The sequence below is a fragment of the Crinia signifera genome, chromosome 1, assembly GCF_055691185.1.
Source record: "Crinia signifera chromosome 1, ASM5569118v1, whole genome shotgun sequence".
NCBI lineage: Eukaryota > Metazoa > Chordata > Amphibia > Anura > Myobatrachidae > Crinia > Crinia signifera.
The window spans coordinates 83,696,786-83,718,600 of NC_139217.1; the positions used below are offsets into that span (position 1 = coordinate 83,696,786).

The 21,815-nt window shown below is 46.0% G+C and overlaps 1 protein-coding gene across 6 annotated transcripts in view; it reads right to left on the bottom strand.

Annotated features, from left to right (window-relative positions):
• Positions 1 to 21,815, bottom strand: part of CRACD (capping protein inhibiting regulator of actin dynamics) — a 135,123-nt gene that overhangs the window by 14,325 nt on the left and 98,983 nt on the right. For all 6 annotated transcript variants that reach the window (XM_083168583.1, XM_083168612.1, XM_083168620.1 and 3 more), the window contains 6 exons: positions 12,535 to 12,670; positions 11,337 to 11,489; positions 9,972 to 10,034; positions 5,869 to 6,036; positions 1,719 to 4,362; positions 403 to 593 (listed from right to left, as the gene is read on the bottom strand). In XM_083168583.1, coding sequence (XP_083024709.1) covers positions 403 to 593; positions 1,719 to 4,362; positions 5,869 to 6,036; positions 9,972 to 10,034; positions 11,337 to 11,489; positions 12,535 to 12,670 — 3,355 coding nt within the window. The remainder of the gene's footprint in view (positions 1 to 402; positions 594 to 1,718; positions 4,363 to 5,868; positions 6,037 to 9,971; positions 10,035 to 11,336; positions 11,490 to 12,534; positions 12,671 to 21,815) is intronic.

Below are 21,815 nucleotides of genomic sequence, written 5' to 3' on the forward strand. Positions count from 1 at the left end.
GACATCGCTGGATGTCAGCTGCCCGCCCAGATCCCTGCTTTTGCACGGAAAAATGTCCGTGTGGTCTGAGGTTGCGGGAGCTGGTGGAGCACTCGGTCCTGCATTCGATGGTCTGCGACCATCGAATGATGGGGGAGGTTCCCTTAGATGGAGGAGGCGTATTCCGTGAAAAATACATGTGCGGTCCGTTCGGCCAGCTTCTTACCGCGTACGGACGGAGTTGGCGATCCGTATGGAAGGCGGGGTTTCGCACGCACGGTCTTGGCCGCATATTCGGATCCGGCCGCACCGATCAGAATAAGGGCCATTGTCTCTGCAGTTAACAGAAGTGTGTCATGAACAGTATGTGTGACAATATCATAGCTCAAGCTATTATACATGTAGGATTATATATCAAATTACATTGTCCTTTGCTAATTTGTCTGCTTGTTTGGCCTCTCTGGCTTGCCGTCTCTCTTCCCTAGTCGCTTGCTGCTCCCGAAATCCTTTCTGTTTCTGTAGGGCCAATGTGATCCAGAGAGGTTGCTCTGACTCCGCCTTCTCCATCAGTCTGGTGCCATCTAAGGAGTGTCGACTCTGGAGGATGGGTCTATCTGCAGGAATAAGGACACTAAGGGTGAGATTTAATAGGATGAGAGTTTCAGAAAATGAGAGATTTGGTGAGAAATCTCCAGTTTGTTTAAAGCGGCAATCATTTACATGGCAAAATCAAACTGGTTTTGCCGTGTAAATGATTGCCACTTTAAAAAAACTGGAGATTTCTTCCCAAATCTCTCATTTTCTGAATCTCTCATCCTATTACATCTCACCCTGGGTGAGGAACATGTACATCACTCATTCTCTATCGCCAAAATTCTGGAACCTGTTTGGCTGCTGGATCTGACCATGATGGTAATTGGTAACCACATATATGCACAAACATCCCATCCCTAGGCCAGCTAGTTCACATTACTTAGCTCCAGCTACAGACGCAACAAGGAACAATAAATGATTTTAACCTGAATACCTTCCAATTCACATTGCTTTATATTCTTTAATCCTCTGCCAAAAGCTTTAATCATATCTGTACAGACACAGGGATCTGGCAAAGACTTTGTATTCAGGAAACAAATTGTGAAGTAGTTTGTTAGAAAGTTGAAAAACAGAAATGTGCGAATACTACTACCAAAATGTTAGCACTGTAATAAAAAAAGCCATAAAAAACCCCACAATATTCCAAAAACAGGTTAATGGTTAAACTTGATAATAAGCTGTGGTCCCAATTCAGACCCATATGCTCGGCTGTGAATTAACAGTCCAAGCGATTATCGAATGACCACACATGTGCACGGTCCGTAGTGCGCATGCGCAAGCTGTCCCTGCGATCACAGCCAGCGATGGGGTCATTCGCAAGTTGATTGACATTGCTCACCTTTGCCGGCCTCTAGAATTACTGGGTGGCTGCGAACAGGGTGAAATCTATTCAATGTTTTGCGATGATAATTGGATTTTCCCCTGTGTGCACCGCTGCAAACGCTTTCACAACCGTGCACAGGGGCAGCTAGACACCTCGGCAGGGGGTGGAGTTTACCTGGTCTGAATCAGGCCCTATATGTTGATATTGACATCTATAAGCTTAATTGAAAGAACAAGTTTCTGGCATATCTACTAATTGCACCTGAAATGAATAAACCACAAAATATTAAGAAATGTAAAGCTAAGCTTAGCATTTTTTTTACCTTTTCCAATTTTCTCAGGCCTTCTGTCTTGTTTCTCTCTCAAAGGGACACCCGTTCTATCTTTCATATCATTCTCTAGGACTTCAATATGATGCAGGGAAGACAACGCAGAATTAACTTCTTTGAAATCCTGTCCCACCGACCCTGTATCCTGCTCGTTTATGTCCAACCTTTGCCCGTGTAATTCCGTCCCACTTATTCTACTCAGTTTAGATATTGGGGAGGATGGTGGAGTTGAGCTGGATGGTTTAGGAGCAAGTGATGGCTTCTGCATGACTGGTGACTTGGGGACTGTTCTGTCTTTACTAGGGGATGACACATGGGTGCCTGGTATCAATGGGGAAACTACCGTGCAATACACATCATCAGAAGCACTGGTTGAGGGGTCTACTAGGACTTTGACACTACTGTCTATTTTCATCTTACTGGGAGACTCTGACAGTTCATTCATGGGTCTAGTCCTCAACTCTGCCTCATCTGCTGCCATGAATGGAGAAGGAATGCCATCAAAGCTGTCACCAGCGCTATAGCGTTTTTTCCGCTTTTGATCATTTTGAGTTTCTGAATTAAACCTCAAGGAGTAATTTGTCCTTCTCAGTTTTATTCCGAATGGAGCCACTTTCTCATCTGTATTTTGTAATAATTTATCCGATTTCCGTGTGCAGTTAGCCATTGATGTTTCCAGGATACTTTGTCTGTCTAACTGACCACGTCGAGGAGACTGAGGTGGATATGGGACCAAGAAGGATGGAAGATCTTTGGAAAATATCCAGCCCTCTGTATTATCCTCAATTGTAACTTGCTTTTTCATTTTATTGGTCACCATGTCTTGAACACTCACTGTCCTCTCGGTAGGCTTGCCCTGAGTTTCAGTGTCTGATAGCGCTGTAGCTATATTTTCCTTACTTGAATGTTTTACAGAGGTGTCACTGATAACTTCTGTAGGTTTTGAGATTTCTGGGAATTTTTGCCAAGCGGTTGTTATAGAGAATTTAGCAGTTGCTGACACGGTCTTTCGTAAGCTGATGTGGGATTCGCCTCTGCCCTTGGCTGTGCAGTCATCAGATACGCGAGGATCTCGTCTGGTGCTTTCAGTTACACTAACATTTTCTGATTTACTTAGTATTTTTGACCTGATGGAAGCCAATTCAGCCAACACTGATTCATTGTCCAATGACTCTGATGTGTATTTTGTTTTACTGCTGATATGTTTAGTATTGTCTCTTTCTCTTTCTGTTCTAGTTTCCATGATATCTAACTTCCGTTCTTCTGTCAGTCCGAGCAATGACTTACAAGCTGTGTCTTTAATTTGACTAAGGTTTACAGCTGTACCACAAAGTTGTGCTCCTGTAACCAAAATTGCAGTGTGGGGTATACACTGAGAGGATGCTAGAGCATGTGAACTGATATTGGCTTTATTCTCTCTTGGGTCCTGTGTTTCAGGACGTGTCGGTGGCTCTTTCAGGTGAGTAACTGGAGATAAATGAACTTTCTCAAATATAATCTGCTTTTCCCCTGATGTGACTTTAAATGTAAATGGCCTTTGCCTTTGGTCAAGTTCTTGCCACCGCAGTTCTTCATTCATTCTTTCCTGTTGTTGTAGTTCATCCTGCCTTTGCTGCCATTGCTTTAGTTCTCTTTCGTCTTCCTTTTCCTTTAATATCTGTACTTCATTTGAATCATTCTCTACAAAGCAGCCTTCTGGATCTAGAGAAGGCTTTGATGAAACTGATTGCTGGTGGACATGGTTTATCTGCTCTCCCTTCAGTGAAGTTTCTTGCTGCTGAAGCTCTGCCTCCTTTTGTCCTCCTGTTCTCGTTATGTTCTCATTTCTCAATTTATCTTCTCTATGCTGCTGTGTTCTGGTCTCTCCTAATTCAGAAACATTCTGCCCTTTCAGAGCAGTCGCTTTATGCTCCTCTACTGGCTGCTCTACCGAGTCATCCACCTGCTTCTCCTCAGCTATCTCAAGGGCTTTTTTCTCCTCCAGGTTATCCCTCTTCTGCTCCTCTGTTACATGGAGTGGTTTCTGAAGCTCCAGGTCACATCTTTTCTTCTCGTCTGCTATCTGCTGGAGGGCTCTCTGCTCTTGAGCAATCTGAAGGGCTTTCTTATGCTTTTCCATTTCATGCTTTTTCTTCTCCTCCTGCAGTTGGAGATTTCTCTGCTCCTCACGCCGTCTCTGCTCATCCTGTCGTCTATGTTCTTCTAACTCTTTCAGAATTTCCTCAGCACGCAGTCGTCTTTCCTCCTCAAGTCTGTGCTGCTCCTTCATTTCATTTTCCTTCTGCTCTTTTAATTTTTGTTGTAGTCTTTCTAGTTCTATGTTTTTAATGATTTTGTTTCTCCTTTGTTCCTCTTGAGCCCTCCTTTTATCTGCTTCTAACTTTCTTTCATCATCTTCATGTTTAGGAACAGTTGTCTCATGCTGTTTCTCTTCTCCAATTTTCTTTCCTTCGCACTCTCTTCTGGGTGTTAAAGGTTGAATGTAATCAGTACTTTGTAATTTAAGGTCTTTATGTTGAAAAGGGTCAGATATAATTATATCTTGACTAGATATTTCCATTGGATGGTATGTGTTTTTTTCAGGAGATCTCTGAGTGTTTATAGCAGTCTCATGTTCATTGCTTTCTATACTGTATTCCTGTAAAAAAATAAAAAGTAAAATACAGATATTAAAAATGAAAATTTTCAGCTTTGAGTGCAAATAACCACACTACTCATTACTTTATTACTGTTTAACCTTTGAAGACATTTCAATAATTCTGAATTGTGATCACTTGAACCATACTTCCCAACCAGAAGCAGCTCTTACCCTTTTGGGTTAGGGGGCTGCTCATGTTGTAGTCTAGTTGATGCCGGTGGTCTGAACTGTTCAGTTATGACGCTTCCCTAGTGCATTGGACCTGACCAATGGATCTAATAGGCACAGCGACTGACACGTGCACACATAATACTGAATTTTAGGGGGAAATTTACTAAGATGTGTATTCTACTTTACATGTGATGTTGCTACGGGCAACTAATCAGATCCTGTCTAATATCTTCTAGAGGGTGCCAAATAAATAAGTAGATTCTGATTGGTTGCACATAGCAACAGCACATGTGAAGTAGAATACACATCTTAGTAAATTTCCCCCTTAGAGTCTGCATCAGCTGCAGCACATAGAAAGTGGATAGGGCTGATGGAAAGGCAGCCTGATTAAATGCACTCTCTCTTTTAATCGCTATCTGGATTGGCAGTCCCAGGGGGGTGCTGAAGCCTTGCAGCCCCTGGAGTCAGAATTGAGCAGGGTTGCTTCTGTCTCTCCCATGGCTCCCCCGCAAAGATAGGCCTCGTTCAGCTACAGTACTTCAATCCCTCCAGTTGCCCTCACTTTGTCCGTCTGGGACTCGCTCTCTTCCATAGACCTTGTCCGCATACCCTTACCCTCTGACTCCTTTATGGTGTCACCCCTCTTTTCCCCCTGGAAACCCTCCCCATATGGCCTCTACCTAGTCAGTGGCTGGCATAACCTACTCTCACCACATTCTTAGAGGGTCAACCCCACACTCTTTTGCTGAACTGCGTGAGCGACGCTCCCTCCCGCAATCTTGTTTTTACCAATACCTCCAGGTTCGGAACTTTGTTGCCTCATCCCTTCCGCCCCTCAACTTACCCACAACCCTACTGCGATGGAACATCTTTGCCCACTGGAAGAGATACCATCTCCCACATATATCACTTTATACCACCCAGCCCTAGCAACTAACAAACTCTCCTGGGAATTGGATGTAGGTACTACTCTGCAGGAGGAAACTTGGGAGGAAATTCATCTCAACATCTCTAAAATCTGCCATTGCTTCCAACTAAATGTTTTAGGCCTGATTTGTGGACTCTATCCAGGTCAGCATTGTCTAAGTTTGTGCTGTAAGTAGGCAGCTATGTCCTGTCCACGGGTTAGCCACTATGAGGCATGGCAATGCCCTGTTTTCCAGTGTGCTGTGAGCGTTGTGTGTACCTGTCCCAATTCCCATACAACTCACATTAAAATCTAACAATCACCTCATAAAAAAAGGATACTCAAAATCATGGTCATTTTCCTCTTATCCATCTCAGGTGTCCTGCTAGCTAGCCAGTCACACTGATCGCACTTCCAAAGTGAATTACCTGGGACATTCCCCTATGTCTCTTTCTCTGGTTTTTTGGCTTGACAGCAAGTTTGTGTTTAGCAGCACTGTTGTCTAAGCGAGGAGCAGATCGGGGAACAGCGTCCAAGTTTATAGAGTCAATTGTCCCAGACAGCTTTTTTGGCCGAGTTGATTTCACTGTAGTGACCTGTAATGAAGAAAATGGAGTGTAAAATTCCCATGAACATAAAATATGATATAGGTCTATAAATGTTTATTATATTACTATTTAACATTCATTCTTGTACAAATGTGCCATTAGATAATCTAAGGTACTTGTTTCCTAGCAGGGCGCCCACTAAGCTATTTGCTTAGTGGGCTATTCTGCATAGTGAAATCGCATCGCACATCGCATCGCATGGCTTTTTGTGCCTTGTGATGTGTGCGATGCGATCTCAGTAGTTAATTTATGCACTGCACCCTGAGTGAAATCGCATCGCACATCGTGTGAGATGTGAGATGAGATGTGATGTGATATGAGATGTGAGATGCGATCTCAGTAGTTCATATGGTAAAACACCTAAAACAGCATCACCCAAAGCGTGGCAAGCAGCGGCGGAATGTGTCCTCCGACCTTTTCATATCCCCACTATCCACGTCGGCGTGGAGTTGACTTTATATAGTGTGGCGAGAGCAGCGAGCCACCAAACTTTTACTTTACATGTATTCCGCGTCCCCTCGCAGGGCTCGCTACGCTCGCCACGCTTCGGGCTTGGTGGCTCGCTGCGCTCGCCACACTATATAACATCAACTCCACACCGGCGTGGATAGTGGGGGTATGAAAAGGTCAGAGGATGCGTTCCGCTGCGCTCGCCACGCTTCGGGGTGACGTGGAGAGTGGTGGTGTTTTAGGTGGTTTACCATATGAACTACTGAGCTCACATCTCATCACATCACATCTCATCTCATCTCATTTTACATCTCATCTCACATCTCATGCCACAAAAAAGGGCCATGCGATGCGATTTCACTCAGGGTGCAGTGAAACAATTAATTAAATTAACTACTGAGCGTACGTAGGAAATCTGGGCGCCCTGCTAGAAAACCAGTACCTAATCTAATAATAAGTATACTTACCTCCCTAACCCTCCCTCCCTGCAGCCTAACCATAACCCTTCCCCCACAGATTGACTCTAACATTTCCTGCTAATCCCTAGGCCTGTGGTTCCCAATCTGTGTGCAATGACACCATGTGGTGTATCAGAGCACTTGCAGGGGTGTCCCGGGTTGGTGGTCCAGGCAGGGCCAGATTAACAATGGGCCTGATGGAGCTGTAGCTCCAGGCCCAATCTCCAAATTTTCTTTGTAGCTGAGGGCTGGGGCTTTCCAATGAGCCCAGCCCCACGTCACTAGCCCTCCGGGAACCGGAGATACAGCAGGGCAAATCTAGAACGTTTTCCCCTCAGGATAACATGGGGTCCTCTGATTCTGACCCCCACCCGGTTCCAACGGCTGCCAGTTCCCCCTTTGGCATCACAGAAGCTTGATGTAGATGTCATTCAAACCAAAATATCTGGGCCTTCAATCTGATACCAAGCTGGTCCATATGGGTTAATTGATTCCAGAGATATTGCGGGTAAACTGATTTGTTCATTTCTGAAATGTAGTTTATGTTGTTTGTGGGCAGATTTCTCTGGAACCAAACGGTACAATTTCACAGGAACAAAATCATTCGAAGCCCACTCAAAAGTTCTGCAATATGATACTGCTATCATGCAAATGGGTCAGTTGGTTCCAAAGAAATAGCCATTGGTTGAAGGGGGGTGGGTTTCTCACACCAGAAAATGCAGGGACTAGGCTGGTGTAAAAGGGGCCAGCCCGTGACTGTCCCTGCATGATCCTGGGACCATATTCCTGTGTAAATCCCTGCATTTTCTGGTGTGAAAGGGGTATTATTTCAAATAGCCGGGACCTGCAGTGCTCTGAATACAGCATGGCAGCCCCCTGTACGCTGCCCGGCTGTCAATGGCTGTCGTTTCTGCCTGGCGGTGGCTGTCCCTAAGTTACCGCAAGCATGTATTCCTCCATGTAATCCCACATGGCAATGAGCATGGAACCCCTGGCAATGAGCATGGAACCCCTGGCAATGAGCATGTAGGTAAGCAGCACCTATGTAGTATAATTTTTAATAGGCATTATGGTGTTTGGCATAATACGTAATGGACATTATGGTGTGTGGCTTAATGGTGTCAATTTTTAATGCGCGCCTTTGGCGCGCAGTACCCCTGTTTGTGACGCAAGTGGTGAAATTTTGCTCAATCCATTTGGTATAGTGTGTATTTTGGCTCAATCCATGTGGCATAATGTGTAAGAGGCAAGTACAGTATAAGGGGGTTACTATTGTGTTGCATGATTTCCATAAGGGGTACATGGTGTGGTAAACTTAGGCGACCACATAAAAGGTGCTGAAATGTTGTCTACCAAGTTTTGGCTTTCAGTATTTTTTATGACCAGAGTGCCGCCTCACCCCGCAAGTATCTTAGGACATCGGCGTCCTGTGGGTGCACCTTTGGAGGGCACCCGGCAATATATCTCCCTGCATCCTGTGAGTGTCGGAAATTGTAACCTCTTTGCCATTTTCTACCCTATACTAAACCCTTTGCCTTTTTCCTATGCCAGCCCCCTGCCTTTTCCAGGCATATATAATTAGGTGAAAGTATTTACACAAATAGAGACACACCCATGAGTAGACCAGCCAACCAGAACACTGGTCACGCCCCCACATTATTAGGTGCTGGCCACAACCCCTATTATTGGGCATAATAGGCCCTTGATCATTTTCAGCTCCAGGCCCATTTAGACCTTAATCTGGCTCTGGGTCCAGGACCTATTCAAATGATGTACAGTCAATGTAATAGGCAAAACCATTGCTTGTGGCTTACAGTCATAAAATATGTAGGCAGGATAAAACTCTGTCCGTCACATAACTGACCTAAGGATGACATATAAATACAATTTGTTTAATTTAATATTTCCTCCTAAATTTCTAAAAAAAATAATAATAATTTTTGACCTAGGGGTGGCGAGAAAATAATTGTGATCCTCTAGCGTTCCGTGATTCAAAAAAGTTTAGGAACCATTGCCTAACCCCCAGCCTGCAGCCTAACCCTCCCCTATAAGTGGCTAGCCATTTCTTCCCCAACACCTCCCACAGCCTAACCCTAAATCCCCCTCCTGTGCCTGAACCTAACACCCCTTTCACCTGTCTAACCCTATTCCACTCCGGTAAACTTTTGTTTGGTAATCCGACACCGGCACCCTAATTGCTCTTGAGTCTCCGGTGCTGGTCTCCTTGCAGTAATCAGCATGCCAGTCTCAGTATAGTGAACGCTGGCATCCTGACTGCTGGAATGCAGAACTCATTCCCTTTTGACTATTGCAACATTTATATATTCAAAATCAACCATTGCAAAAGAATAAAACCGCCATTTCCTAAAACACAATTACCAATACCATTTAAAAAAACATCAAGCTACCACTCGTTTACAGAACAGGAACTGTAAACATTATTATTATGGCTTAATACAATAATAAAAAATAAAACATAAAATGAATACTAATACTGGTGGCACACAACGTGTGTTAACACTGCAAGCATAAAATACATTAGTTATTGCACTTAAAGTCTCTTTCTGCTGGTGGGAATACGCCACAAAGTGAGGATCACCCTTCAGTCTCATAACTGAGAATTCCTGCGAATGACTAAAGCATGTATTTTTGACATAGCATTTTATGCCTACTGGAGGTTGTCAGATTGCCCCCTCCTTAGCCATTTTTGAGGTGCGGAGGGGAGTAGTTTCAGTTCTCACAGGCGATTATTCGCAAAACAACAACTCAAGTTTAATTAGGCCCATTGTACATTAGCTTCCCAGTAAACTCCACCCTTGTTCCAATTGAGCCTCCTAATATTTCCCAGGCAAACAGGTAATGGCCGCCCAGGCTGTATTAGGGATCGGATCCAACAGCGTATTAGGGATCGGATCCCACAGCGTATAAGGGATCGGATCCAATGTGAAGAATGAAGGGTTGGCTAGTAGACACCCAGATACTGGATTATATATTAGTCATAAAATCAATAATGACCTTCTCTTCTGTTCTGTGTTCTTGCTCATTCCTTGGGCTATGGGAAAGTGGTGATCCTGTGGTCTGTGTAAGGAAAATACAACACATATATTACTGTACACATATTACAGTGGTGTATCTGTAATGTCTTGTTAGGGAGAAGCCAAATCTATATTGTGGGGGGGAGAATGTTCTTGCATTGTAGGTTATGAGGATGTTAGAAGTCTCCTAGGCATTCTGTAACCTTTATACAGGTGACTGCTAATGTGTATATACTGTTATATATTTACCTCCAAGAAACTTCCTAGAAGACAACAAAACACTTACATTTAACTATTTCCAGTATACATTTCTTTTTAGGTCTATCAATGGATTATGTGCGTACTATATAGATACGTTTTAATGAATATCTGTCAGCTTTTTATATAATGTGGAGTATGCAGTGGTGTCACTAGTGGGTTGCATCTGGGTGCCCCACACCAACGGGTGGCACCGAGGTGCAAATTCCTGCTCAGTGACAGGAGATGGGTACTGAACTGTAACATTACATGCAGCACCCAGCTCCTGTCCCAGTGTAGGAGCCAACATGCAGCTACTGAGGTCTCTGGGACAGCCCACATCATATAGACCAGGGGTGGCCAAACCTGTCCTCAAGATCTACAAACGGTGCATGTTTTCCAGGCAACCTGTGGATCTATAGTAGGAATGAATGCAGCAGGTTTGAAAATGTGACCGTTAGTATTGACTACAGCTGTGCATCAACTAGGTGATCTGGAAAACATGGACAGTTGGTAGATCTCGAGGACCGGTTTGGCCACCCCTGATATAGACCCTCAGAGTGATAAAAACAGGGGTCTGGGTAGAGAGACCACACCCCTACTGAGAGGCCATGCCCCTACTCAGCAGCCATGCCCTCTTTAACTGGCAGACACCCCTTCAGAGTGCAATGAATAAGTCTCCCACACTGGGAATACAACAGGTAGGGACCCCACTGGGAGTAGTCATGAACATAGCTTTCATCTATCACTGTATTGTATAGACTTCCAACATGTTATGGCCCCCATACATCAATGACACAATTCCCTGACCCCGCCAGAAACAGCTCTGCCAACAGACCACTGATGATCGGTGATATGTAGGGGAATTGTAGAAATGAACCATGACCGTTTTCAGGGAATCAAGATTTTTAATCAGGTTTAATGTTTCCTTTCCCACAACCAGACCCTGTGGGATCAAGGCATTGCCACAATAAAACTCATATGTATGGTGGCCATAATTCTTACATTATAGCATTGCTTTAGGAGTCCTGTCTAATAATCTTAATACAACACATTTCATTAATTTAACTTATTTTAGGTTTATACCATAGTTTAGGCTCCATCTTACCCTAATGCCTTCACTTTCCATGTCAACATCCTCTGCAATTTCCTTGGCGCTGTTATGTGTCTCCATTTCCTCCGTGCTTGCACCTAAATCTTGCATCCTCTTTACATTGGCTGGTGGTGGTTGCCCAAAACGAATATTTTTGCCTAATTGTTGCTAAAATATACAAAGCAAACATTTAAGTACATGCAGTATACAGTATGCAGTTATAAGGTGGAATACTTATGTTTACAAAGACTGCAGAACAGGCTAATCAGGGCCTGCCTAAAGGTTCCAGGTGCCCTAGGCTGATACACATGTACCACCCCATGCAATGCTGCTAAACACACCTGTATGGGCACTCAGGGCAGCCATTACAGGGGTGCTATGGGGACAGCTGTCCCGAACCCGGCCACTCTGACAGGGTAGGGCCCGAGCCACTCTGCAGCACCCCCCCCCCCCCCCCATTATCCCCTGGCCCAACCCGCTGCACCATCACATCCCCTTGGCCGGAGTCTCCAACTGCTGCCCACTGCCCATTCAAACAGGCAGTGCAGTGGGCAGCAGGCCAGTCAGGAGCCCCCATTGCGCGATGTGAGTGACATCACACCTTGCGTGCCAGATATGTGTGAGAACATGTTTGTTTGAGGAGCGGTGCAGCAGGGAACAGAGTGTGGCCCCCTCCCCCCTGCTAAAGGTCCCATAACTAAGTGAGAGTAGGGGGAGGAAGGGGCTCAGGTGATGTCTCTGCTGCTGACGCTGTGGGGCAGGGGGGATGTGGGTGTGTATGTGGGGCCTGCAGGCTCAAGCAGCAAGGCTGTTGTAAATATTAAGTGAACCCTAAAACAAAAAAAAACTCTATTTACAGCATTTCAACTTCAAATTATTTTTTCTTCAGGTAGTCACTTAATATTGGTTACAGCCTTGCTGCTTGAGCCTATTTATTGTAACAATAGAGGGGGGCCTGCATATTTTGGCAGTCCCGGGCCCCACAATTTCTAATGGCAGCCCTAGGGGCACTCAGAGACTTACTGGTCATACTGCCCATGTGCATGTAATGAAGGTTATACAACTGGCAGGTATGATCTAATGCTTGTGAAAGAGACTTTGGCTTTAGGTTGCCCAGCTGGCGCTGTAGCACAATGTACATAAAGTAATGGTTCCATCAGTAAGATACATTGGCACAGCCAACTGGCAGTACAGGTTAGATTTCTGCCCGTACCTGTAAAGATTTCACTTTTCCCTCAATGTAGTCCTGGGATACTGCCTGAATCCCCTGCTCTTCTTCTGCTTGCTCATCTGGTATGAAAATACTGTCATGGGAGAAGGCCCTTGTTCCCATGCTATTGGTGAGGAACCTAGAACAAATAAATCAGTCATTGTCTTAATGTAAACAGACATAAAAAGGTTCTGAATTCTAACTGCCATTTGTTGGGAGGCATGTAATAGTGATGAGGCCTACTCTGTCATGTGCGAAGGCTGGAAGAGGACAGAATTACAACCCATTTACACGCAACTCCGTCTCAGACTTATATGATACATATGACAATGGGCCTTATTCAGATCTGCGTGCATTCGCACGCAGATCCGATGTTGGCCATCTGCGCATGCGCAGACGGGTATCTGCGCATGTGCAGGCATATGGTGCGTGCACCCACGGCGACCTTTCGGGTCGCCGGGTGCACGCACCCATGGCAGCGAGGGGGGGCGGAGATGGGCGGGGGGCGCCGGGCTGCCCCATTACCATATGGAAACGCCCAGCATTCCATGGGCGTTCCCATGAGAACGCTGGGCATTCTCATGGTAATGAGGCAGTGACGCGGGTGTGTGGGCCTGGTAGCTGACATCACCGGATGTCAGCTGCCCGCCCATATCACGCCAGCGTGCACGCAAATGTAAGTGACTGAAAAGTCACTTATATATGCGTGCACGCTAAACATAATTCGATGGTCGGTGACCAACGAATGATGTGGGCGGACACCCCAGCAAAGCGAATGGATATTTATACAAAACATCCATTCGCTGCTGTGCAGCCAAAGCCGCACATTGCTGGGGCGGCGGGGGGGCGTGCGTTCGCCGGGCGGGGTTTGGTGGACTCACAAGGCTGCGAATTCGCAGCCTTGCGATTCAACCTGAATAAACCCCTATGAGACGGATGTTTGCAATGTGAGGGACGTGCCACTGCAGAGTGGGCAGTGGGGTTTACTGCAGAAATCAAATCATTGTAGCCCCGCCACCTCTATACAGAGCCTTGTTTCCCCAAATTGTAAAGCATGGGGTGGAGCCACAATTAGGCAATTTGGAGAAAATTGCATTATCTCATGATGCCCACTTCATTCTGGTAGTAGCCGTGAGCATGTGTGACCAGTGACTGATTGTGGGAGACTTATCTACTCGGTAAGTGATTAGTGAATCTCCCGGACATGACGTTAGAGTAGACAAGTATGTAATGTGTCAATATCTTCAGAATATATGAATCAATACAAAATACTCTTTCACTGGCATTATAAACCTGAGTTGCAGTAGACTTTCAGAAGACCGCAGTAGACTGAAATACTCTACATCATATAAATCAAATATGATCATGAAAAAGCTTTGGAGGGAGATTTCAGTTGTTATTCTTGAAAAACATGATCAGTGACTCAAGTCACAGACTTACCAGTTAAGACACTCTATAGCAGGGGTGGGCTGGGCTGGGGGGGGGGGGGGGCAGGGTGCCCCCCCCCCCCGGGCCACTTGGTTACCTAGGGGTTTGGGCCAGGTGCCTTTAAAAGGCAAGAGGGGCCCTGGTGGTCCAGTGTGTCCTGCGACTACAGCCGCGGCTGCTACCCATCAGCAGTACAGCACTGCAGCCGCGGCAGTCACATGGCCGGGAGCGAGTGGCCGGTCATGTCACAAGCAGTGGCCAGGAGAGGGTCACATCACGAGTCGTAGCCAGGCGTAAGTTGCTGAGCAGCGGCCGGGAGAGGGTCACGAGCAGCAGCCGGGAGCGAGTTGCACAAGGATCAAGACACAAGCAGCGGCTGGGGTAAGGAGACCCCTTGCCTCACTTCCCCACAAGAACACTTGCCCCAATTCCCCACACACTCCTCTTTCCCCTCACCTCACCACATCACCCCCGTCATCGCACTCCCTTTTGCCCCCTATCACTTCTCCCCCCAGCACCTCTACTGTCACCTCACCCTTTCTCTATCACCCCCTCTCTCCTAACCCTTGGTAACCTCACCGTCACCTAACCCCCTCTCACCCCTCCGTAACTTCACCCCCCCCGTCCATCAGCTTAATTGCATGCCCCCTTTTGTGCGACCACACCCCCTTTTTGGGCCGGTGCTCTGTACTTGCCCCCTTGGGTAAAAGTTGCCAGCCAGCCCCTGCTCTATAGCCATATTTAAGTTGCATTAAGACAACCATATATATCCTTATTTCATTATGTATGCTTTATATTGTTTATTTCTCTTTCTGTTTGTATATCATCTCAATGCCATTATGCAAGACTGATCTGTCTATCATATTGGCTGACTCTCCATCAATGAACTCCTGGAGAGTCTAGCAATCTCACTGATCTGGGTCGGGTGAGAGCTACACAGTGATTTTGCCATCACTCACTATAGAGGAAGCACACTGGTAGCTAGATGAGTGGCTGTGAGCGGAAGGATTTTTTTCCAGAGAATGTGTGCTGTATTAATAGGCATATCTGTTCAGGGCTGCCATTGTGGGGGGATGCCGGGACTGCATTACTAGGCCCAGAAAGAAAGGGGGTCCAGGACCGGAGTCTATGAAGTATAATTTGTCATACACAAAGTTCACATTTACCTTGAAGCAATGTAGAGGTAGAGTGGTGCGGGCAGCAGTGGCGCCAAGAGGGAGGAGGTACTAATTACCCAGGTCTGATGGAGGTGCCCAGTGGGGCCCCCATTACCTGGTAGCAGCAACTCTTCTTAACCCAAGAGATGCTGATGTGTGCTGGGCTGCAGTGTGCCAGGAAGGTGCCTAAAGGTCTATTTTTTCTGTATGTTATTCTACAAAGGCATGGCCACACTTCCTGAAAAGTATTGGAAGAGTCTAGTTTATTTGTAGTAATGAGTCTAGAGTTAACAGTAGTACTGAAATGGTTAACTTGCAGGTATGCAGTACTGTGGTGTATTATATGGTGCAGGTACTTCGTATCCTTGTAGCTGCAGTGGATACTGGAGGGTATTGGAGGTCTCTCTTTTAGTAGTAGAAGAAGTCTTCACTGCATGCAAACTTTCACCTGGACTATGAAGGCTGAACAGCGGAGTATGGCTGCGGAACTATTTGCAGAGATGCTGTCAGAGGTGACAGCTCCCTCTTTCAGGGATAGATGTATGAAGCAGTGATAAGGGAGGAGAAGTGATCAAGTGCCTGGTACTTTATCACCAGCTAATTAGCTCCTAACTGTCCTTTTGTAAACCCAGCCTGTAACTTATCAGTCAGAAGCTGATTGGGCGGTGATAAAGTACCAGGCACTTTATCACTTCTCCTCCCTTATAACTGCTTCATACATCTACCCCTCACTCTCCAGCGGGGATAGCTATGTGGGCCTCAGGACGTTTCTGCTGTGGGGCTCCGTTACTGGGCGCACTGTCTCCTCACAGTGGGGCTGCACACTCTCCACACTGAGGTAACGAATCGCTGCACTGTCCTCCTTCTCTGTGGTAAGCAGCGCGCTGACTGGACACAAAAGGGTGTACTGCCTGCTGATGGGCTAAGTTCGCTGTCACTCTGGTATGTGACAGCGCGTGTGGATGCTGATAACGGTGGCCTCAGGGGGACAAACAGCCTGCAGGCTGAAGCTGCTACTGGGGTTGCCACGGGGACAGGTGCAGAGCGCACCTTACTAACAAAAACTACCTGGGCCTGGACAGACTCTCTACTACCCTGTGGCTAGTGATACAGGCAACGGAGATCTCACCAGGCACACTGGGGGTTTGATAAGGGGTCAGTCATGGGATGTTAAGCACATCATATTAAGACAGCCCAGAGCCTTTGTATTGTTCTTTGTAATATATTGTGCACGTGTAGGTTTCATGGGGCAGCATATTCTTCACTCCGCAGGATAATCCCTAGCAGCAGCTCATTTGCATTACACCTTCATGGTTGGAGACAGGAGACTGTACAACTAATTCACTATAGAGTAATGGCTGATATTTCCATGCAACTAGTTATCAGTTTGTATTGTAGACTTTTATAGACCCACATTATGTCAACCAAATCAATATTAATATCTAAACTTATAGTTTATAGGTAACTGCTGTTATTCCTTTAATTTATACTCTGGTGTATGCCAGCTGTGCACAATCCAACTGCAATGACTGTAGTCAAATATAAGTTGATAATTAACCATTTAATGGGCCAGATGTACTAAGCTTCAAAAGTGATCAAATGGAGTGATAAACAGTCAGCCAATCAGCTCCTACCTGACATGTCACAGACTGTGTTTGAAAAATGTCACGCAGGAGCTGATTGGTTGGTTGTTTATAACTCTCCATTTTATCACTTTTGAAGCTTAGTGCATCTGGCCCAGTGTCTGCTACAGGGATGCTTCCTCTATCGTGATCTCTTTATTTGGTACTTGTTTCCTAGCACGGCCACAATCGCGGGCATCGTGTACCTTTAAGTTAAGGTACACGATGCCTGCGATGGACCCGATTTCCTTTGAAATCAGGTCCATTTTGCCGGCAAAGGAAAAATCGCGGGCATCGCGTTGGTCGCGACCATTAACATTGGCCCCGACGCGACCGACGCGATGCCCGCGATTTTGCCATAGGCTTCAATGTTAAAATATTTTTTAACATTGAAATCGGGAGCATCGCGTCGGTCTTGTGCCATTATAATGGCACAAGATGAGATGGACTTGATTAAGTCCATCTCACATAGTAAAAAATGTGAAATGGGCCAATATGACCCATTTCACATTATATATGTCCCCGTCGTCACCCCACAATTGACATGAACCCGAAGCGTGGCGAGCGCAGCGAGCCCGCGAGGGGCGGTATTGCGCGTCCTCCGACCTTTTCATTCCCCTACTATCCACGTCGGCGTGGAGTTGAGAATATAAAGTGTGGCGAGCGCAGCGAGGCGAGCGCAGCGAGCCCCGTGAGGGGATGCGTATACCTGTGAAGTTATACGCGTCCCCTCGCGGGGCTCGCAACGCTCGCCATGCTTCAGGCTCGGTGGTTTGCTGCGCTCGCCACACTTTATATTCTCAACTCCACGCCGACGTGGATAGTAGGGGAATGAAAAGGTCGGAGGACGTACACCGCCGCCCCTCGCGGGCTCGCTGCGCTCGCCACGCTTCGGGTTGGCGTCAATCGTGGGGTGGGGTTTACGGTGTAAAATTGGGGGTCTAGGGAATATTTTACATTGAATCCAATGTAAAATCAGGTCCCAGGGACCCTATTTACATTTGATTCAATTAAAAAATCGGGTCGGTCGCATCGCATGCGACCATATCGCATGCGATGCGACCGACGCGATTTTTCCGACACGACCACCCCGATGGAAATCGGTGTGGCCGTGCTAGGAAACAAGTACCGATTGTTTTTTTATATGGGGGCCACTAGGTTTGTTTTTTTCCCTGTGGGGGCCAATGTGTTTTCCCCTTTGGTGATCTCATGGTGTGCCTTGGCAATTTTAAATCTTATTTATTCTTATTTAGTGTTCCGCAAGGTAAAAAGGTTGAAAATCACTGCACCTGTTAAATTTTGGTGGGGTGTGTTGTAACTGAAATCTAAATTGCAGTGTAAAATAATGCAGCCAGTATTTACCCTGCACAGAAACAAAATAACTCACCCAAATGTAACTTTCTCTGCACATGTTACATCTGACCCACCTGCAGTGCACATGGTTTTGCCCATTTTCCAAACAAATTTGTACTGAGCTCAGATCTGAATAAGGCCCTAAGTGCATGAGAACACATCTGTATATATTTTGTGCCAAGATCAGGGTAAGGATGCCATCTCTGAGGTAGACAGGTGCACTTTCACACAATAGCCAATAGCACATAAGTCCAGGGCTTTGCCAGAAGTAGCCATAGCTAGTTTTATTTGCAGCATAAAGATAAATAAAACATAAAAGCGACTAGGCCTGTGAATGGGTTGTGCCCCCCCTTGGACTCAGAATATGTTGATTGTAATGGTTTCATTTTAAATACACTCCGCTCTTATATTCCTTATCGTAACCTTTTATGTTTCCAAGTTATATGGAACACAAATAGGGGACCATGCTGCATTACGCAGAATGTCTCTGCTAACAATGCGCTTTGGAGGATGTCTCTGACGAAGCGTGGCAATTCACATTATCAGCAACGCGGTTTATACACACAAAAATGTCATTACGATATGTTATTACAGATGTAGAGCCTCTCTTCTTTGCCCGGCACCTGCCAGATCCCTTTTACTGGCGGGCGTCTTACCCGCACGCTCGTCCCAGTATCACGGCGGCTGGGCAGCATCTCCCTGCTGGTCTCCGCTTCAGGGAGATGCTGCCCAGTTCGGGGGGTCAGGGTGGCGAGGGGGACCGGCGGTCTCGTGCGTGCGCGCCCCTGGTGGTAGCCGGCCGCTGGCGGGGGCATGCAATGGAATCGCCAGCCCCTGCAAAGATGAAAAGAGCTACATCTGTATCTTCCATATAGTTTAATATATAGAAGTGGTGGGCAACGATTAAAATTTTTAATTGTGATATACTGCATTACATTTTTGCAATTAATTGCATTGTTAGGCACATAAGTTCTGCTTACCTACAATAGTGTAGTCAGGGGTTCCATGCTCATTGCCAGGGGGATAACATACTTGTTGCCAAGGGGGAGTGCATGCGCATTGTCATAGGGGGTTCCATGCTTGTTGCCAACGGGGATTACATGCTTGCTGCCAATGGGGATTGCATGCTCATTGCCAGGAGAGAATACATGCTTGTTGCCATAGGGGTTAAATGACCGTTGCCCAGGGGGAGATCAATCTTTTAATTCCTGGGGGGGCGTAGGGGATCAGTGACATTATTAGAGACCCAGCGCCCCTCCAAAGATGGTCATTTTTGGAGGGGGGCGTGGGGTCTCTGTAATGCTGTCAGAGACTCTGCACCTCTGCAATGCTGCTCCCCCCAGTGCCGCACGCCCCCCACATTGACGGCAATAAATAATTTAATCGCCGATAAACTGCTGGGTGTTAACACAATATTAACTGGTTAATGTTCCCAGCACTAATATATAGTTTAATATATTGTCTAGTGTGTATGCACCTTATGTATTGAAAGCACAAACAATGGGTAAATGTAAGGATCTGAGTGATTTTACCAATGGGCAAATTGTGTTGGCGGATGAGTGTCAGAGCATCTCTAAAACGGCAGGTCTTGTACCTAAGAACAGTGGCCCAGGCAAAGACAGGGAACCAGCTACAGGGTCACGTGTGCCCAAGGCTTATTGATGCACTTGGGGAGTGATGGATTGCCCGTCAGGTTTTATCCTACAGAAGAGCTACTGTAGCACCACTCACAGAAAAAATTAATGTGGACTATAATAGAAAGCAGTCAGAACACATATGTGGCTGCATAGCCTTACACTGGTCAGAGTGCCCGTGATGAGCTCTGTCCATCAGCAAAATCACATTCAGTGATCTACTAGAGTTCTATGAAGAGGTTAGCAAAAACCTCGATAATGGAAATGCTGTAGATGTGATTTTCCTAGATTTCGCTAAAGCATTTGATACTGTCCCACACAAGAGATTGATTAATAAAATGGAGAACCTAGGATTGGGTGAAAATATGTGCAGATGGGTAGGGAATTGGCTATGTAATAGAGAACAAAGAGTGGTTGTGAATGGTGCCGTATCAGATATGATACGACATACCTCCCAACTGTCCCGCTTACCGCGGGAACGTCCCGATATTCGGGGACGTTCCCGCGTCCCGCCCGGGGCCGCCATTGTCCCGCGGTGGGGGGGACAGTTGGGAGCCCCCCAGCTTGCCGAGAATAGACGCTGTGCGCATGCGCACAGCGTCTATTCAGCGCCGACGAGCGGCGAAAACGGGGGCGTGGCCGGAGTTCGCGTCACCCCGTGAGGCCACGCCCCCTTCCCGCGAGGCCGCGCCCCCTTTTCGGGAGCGCGCGCGGCTTCGCCGCGCGAACGTCCCGACCTCCCAACTTCAAAAGTTTGGAGGTATGTGATACGATATGATATGATGCCCCAGGGTTCGGTTTTGGGGCCCATTTTGTTTAACATTTTTATTAACGATATTGGGATAGGGTTACTCAGCAATGTATCCATCTTTGCGGACGATACAAAACTTAGCAAAGTCATCAAATCATCAGAAGATGTCACCATGCTTCAAAAATGATCTTGCAATTCTAGATGAGTGGGCAAAAAAATGGAAGATGAGGTTCAATGTAGATAAATGTAAGGTTATGCACCTTGGGAGACACAACCAGTGTGCAAGTTACAACCTTAGCGGAGAGGAACTGGGTAATTCCATACTTGAAAAGGATCTAGGAGTCCAAATAGACAGCAAACTGGGATGTATTGCCCATTGTAATGTAGCTACAAAAAAGGCCAACAAAATTCTGGCATGTATTAAGATGGGAATGGAAACTAGGGACTCAAGGGTAATTATGCCACTGTATAAAGCATTGGTGAGACCTCACCTCGAGTACGGAGTGCAGTTCTGAGCCCCACACTATAAAAAGGACATCATAGAATTAGAAAAAGTCCAAAGGCGAGCAACAAAGCTTATTAGGGGAATGGAGAATTTAAGCTACGGGGAGAGATTAAGCAATTTGGGACTATTTACATTAGAAAAGAGACGTTTAAGGGGGGACATGCTCAACATGTACAAGTATATCAAGGGCCAATATAAGGAACTGTCACACACCCTCTTTTCTACTAGAAAGGAATCTAGGACACGAGGGCATGAGTATAGATTAGAAGAAAAAAGATTTCATTCAGCTAGTAGAAAGAATTTCTTTATGGTCAGAACAGTCAAACTCTGGAACTCTCTTCCCAGAGAGGTGGTAACGGCTGGCTCATTAAATGCGTTCAAGGCAAAGTTGGACAAACATTTACTAGAGAAAAACATCCATGGGTACAAATAAGAAATATAATCTGTCTGTAAAATACCAGAACCTACCAAATCAGCAATGGATATCTATACCATGTTGAACTAGATGGACGCAAGTCTTTTTTCAGCCTTACCTACTATGTAACTATGTAACTATGTAAGGGAGCATCAGATCTGGGCTACGGAGCAATGGTAGAATCGTGTGGCTATCAGGATGAAAGTGTGTGGTTTACCTGGGAAAGACATGGCACATGGATACACTATGAGATATACAGTAGGCAAGCCAGCAGAGGCAGTGTGATACTCTGGACCAATGTCGTTTTGGAAAACCTTGGTTCTTGACATTCATGTGGATGTTATTTTATTCCATCTACCTAAACATTGTTGCAGATCAAATACACATGACAATGATATTCCCTAATGGCAGTGGTCTCT